General features: G+C 52.2%; 1 protein-coding gene across 1 annotated transcript in view; it reads right to left on the reverse strand.

Moving 5' to 3' along the window:
- Positions 1–286: 286 nt before the first annotated feature.
- Positions 287–3,424, reverse strand: part of SYNDIG1 (synapse differentiation inducing 1) — a 66,721-nt gene continuing 63,583 nt past the window's right edge. Inside the window, exons 2-4 of the mRNA XM_023731358.1 lie at positions 1,457–1,619; positions 1,139–1,272; positions 287–379 (exon numbers count right to left, since the gene is read on the reverse strand). Coding sequence (XP_023587126.1) covers positions 287–379; positions 1,139–1,272; positions 1,457–1,619 — 390 coding nt within the window. The remainder of the gene's footprint in view (positions 380–1,138; positions 1,273–1,456; positions 1,620–3,424) is intronic.

Genomic DNA, 3,424 nt, shown 5'->3' on the forward strand with positions numbered 1-3,424 from the left:
TCCCTTGGGTTGGGCTCACCTGCTGTGGCCCCCCACAGCTACCCACACCCAGCCAGACTCGGAGGCTGGCTTTCTGTTCCATGCTGGTGCTCCCAGAGAAGGCGGCCTTTGGCATTCCCGACACAAATTCACAAAGGAAACTCAGACAGATCCTCAAGGCCAAAGCCTGAACATGAAACACTGCTCACCCCAGCCCAGCAGTGGGGGCTTTCCTCCGTCACCCCCACCAACCCCTGGAAACAGTACCACACAGCACCAAGCAGTCCCCACTCCTCAGCATCCCGGTTCAGTCGAGGGGCTTCCCAGGCCTCTGGGGTCCCCTCTGAGGAGCATCGGCCCCAGAAGAGTCTGGCTCCTCCGTGGACAGGATGCCTCTGTGCTAGGAGAGGGAGGGACCAGCCTCCACACCAGGGAACAGATGTGCAGGTGGGACAAGAAGAGTGCTGCAGGCAGGGGCAGGGGCTGCTCTCCCTCGGCAAGTAAAACCCACTCTCACCACAGAAACCAGCAAGCAGCAACAAGAGGCCACTGCTTGACTAGGGAGGGCTCTGTTTTCAAGCCAAGAAAAGAATTTTTCAAACAAGCCAGGCTTCTCCAGGCTCAGCCCTGAACCCTAGAACTGGAGTGGCCCAGGTGCGCCATCACTGGCAGCCCTTAGAAAACCCACTCATCCCCCAGTGAGTGGGATGTCTCCGTCTGTGTTCTGGTTGGGACAATAGTGGCGGGCTTGGAGACACTGGTAATCATATGCTTTAACTGGCAATTATACACGTCTTTCTCTGATTAATAAAAATCTACGAAAATAGATACTTTCTGAATGAATACCCTTCATTTGCTAGAGAAAAGCTCTCAAACCTGGATTCCACGAAGGGACAGTAGACAGAATGCCTGATGGTGAGACAGGGCTGGCAGCCCTTACACTGGGTGGAAGGGCATGAATAGGCACTAAGAGATGCCATGTTTCTTAGCAGAAAATCAACCTGGGATGAGCACAAATCTGCTGGTGAAATAGAATTTATTGTACACAGAGGAGCCTTTTACAAGAATAACAAAGCCTGCTGTTGCCTCCTTTTCCCTGGAGTCCGACCTTCCCGCTGGTTCCCTGGGTTGAGCACTGTTTCCCAGCTTGAGACCTGACCTCCAGCGCGATGCCGGTACCCATGCAGGCCAGGCTCCCAAAGACCACCGGCAGCACAGGTGGACGCTTGGATCTGCTGGGCCCCTTCCTGAAGACTGCCCCATGCTGCTCCCCCGTGTTCCCAGGGCAGCCCCCTTCAGGAAGGACAGCTGGAGGACTGCCAGTCATGCTGAGATGAAGGCATCCCCAGGGCCCCACCTCTCTTGGCCTAGCCCCCACCGTACGTACGAATAGGGAACACCCTCTCTCCATAGCAGACGCTGAGCAGGCTTCACCGGTACCCCCATCCTCAGTCTGGCATGCCCCATGCCAACCCACTGCACTGTGGAATGGGGGGCCCTACCTCGTGGGACAAGTAGAAGGCAGCGATCCCCAAGGGCCAGAAGCAGCAGAGCATGGAGAAGACACTGAGGCCCAGGTGGTCCCTGGGGGGCATCATGAGGAAGTTGTCCTCGCTCTCGGTGTCGCTCGAGTAGTCACTCTGCAACAAAGAAAAGGCGGTGGGGGGAGTGGTGTTAATAAAGGGATGCTCTGCCAACGCATTGCACACCCGGAAGGCTGCTGTTGATGCTGTCACTGTGGTGGATATTGCTATTGCCTGTGTGTTGTTGTTACTGCTGTTAGCTGCCGTTGAGTCAGCCCCCAACTCATGTGTGACCTCATGAACAACAGAATGAAATGTCATGCAGTCCTGTGCTATCCTCACAATCAGTTGTGGATCAGATTGTTGTGATCCATAGGTTATCATTGGCTGATTTTTGGAAGCAGATTGCCAGGCCTTTCTTCCTAGTCTATCTTAGACTGGAGTTCCACTGAAACCTGTTCAGCACCACAGAAAAATGCAAGCCTCTGCTGGAAGGAGAGAATTCTACCACTGATCCTCCAATGCCCCCACTGCCTGAAGGTACACATCCTCAAAAGAAGGACATACATGGCACCTGCCTCAGCCAAGGACACGCTTACTGTCTTAGTTATCTAGTGCTGCTATAACAGAAATACCACAAGCAGACGGCTTTAACAAAGATAAATTTATTCTCACAGTCTACTAGGCTAGAAGTCTGAATTCAGGGTGCCAGCTCTAGGAGAAGGCTTTCTCTCTCCGTTTGCTCTGCGGGGAAGATCTTTGTCATCAATACTCCCTGGTTGAGGGGCTTCTCAGAGCAGGGACCCCAGGTCCAAAGGACATGCTATTCTCCTGGCTCTTGTCTCTTGGTGGTATGAGATAGCCCTCTCTCTCTGCTTTTATATCTCAAAAGAGATTGAAACACAATCCAATCTTGTAGATTGAGTCCTATGTCATTAACATAACTGCCACTAATCCCACCTCATTAACATCACAGAGGTAGGATTTACAACACATAGGAGAACTACATCAGATGACAAAATGGTGGACAATCACACAAGACTGGGAGTCGTGGACTAGGCAAGTTAAGACACATTTTTTGGGGGGACACAATTCAATCCATAACACTTACCAAGAAGAACAGGAAGAACAAGTCCCAAGTGATGGGCTCTTAGTAGGCTCAGTATTGGATAAAACCTGTTTGGAAGTGGATCATTTCAAGATTTCCTTTGGCATCTGAGTGCTCGGCAGTGGTGGTAAAGGTCTGATCTCTCAGAGAATGGGCTGGGGGACTCGTAGAGGCACACGACCATTGGGAGTCCATTTTTCAATTCTGAGACTGACCCCTGGTTTACAGGACAGTCCAGCTGTGTAGGGGAAGGGAAGGCACTACCCCTCGAGCTTCCCTTCACGTCTCTTTTGATGCTGATCTGGATACAGACACAGGTGAGGCCGATTCCAGTCTGAGATGTGCAGGCTCCTCTCCAAGGCACTGAAGGCTGCTTTTCAACTGCAGCCTTGAGCACCCACCCCTGCTTCCTCGTGATCAGGTACATAACTGGTCTGTTCCTGGCAGAAGTCTCAAGTGAGAGTCTCCTGGGGCCTGGGATGGGCATACTCTGAGCATGCCTGCCCAGCCATGCCATCACTGACTACCCTAACTACAGAGGCCAGGCTGGTGCGCCTGGGCTGCTAATGGCCAGGCTTGCAAAACACTCATCTCCCTCTTGATGCCCACAAGCAGAAAGCATTTTTCCTTAATCAGAGGTCTTCACACTGCTTGGCCCTGCCACTGTAAATTTTCTTTCCTCATCAAAACACAGTGCACTCGGAGTCCGGCAAGATGGCGCTCTAGGCAGAAGCACCACGCCGTCCCTCCACAGCAAAGATCCGAAAAACTAAGCCAAACAGAGAATCAACAATCCTGAAACCCTAGAACATCA

This window comes from Trichechus manatus, unplaced genomic scaffold, assembly GCF_000243295.1.
Source record: "Trichechus manatus latirostris isolate Lorelei unplaced genomic scaffold, TriManLat1.0 scaffold00042, whole genome shotgun sequence".
NCBI classification, from domain to species: domain Eukaryota; kingdom Metazoa; phylum Chordata; class Mammalia; order Sirenia; family Trichechidae; genus Trichechus; species Trichechus manatus.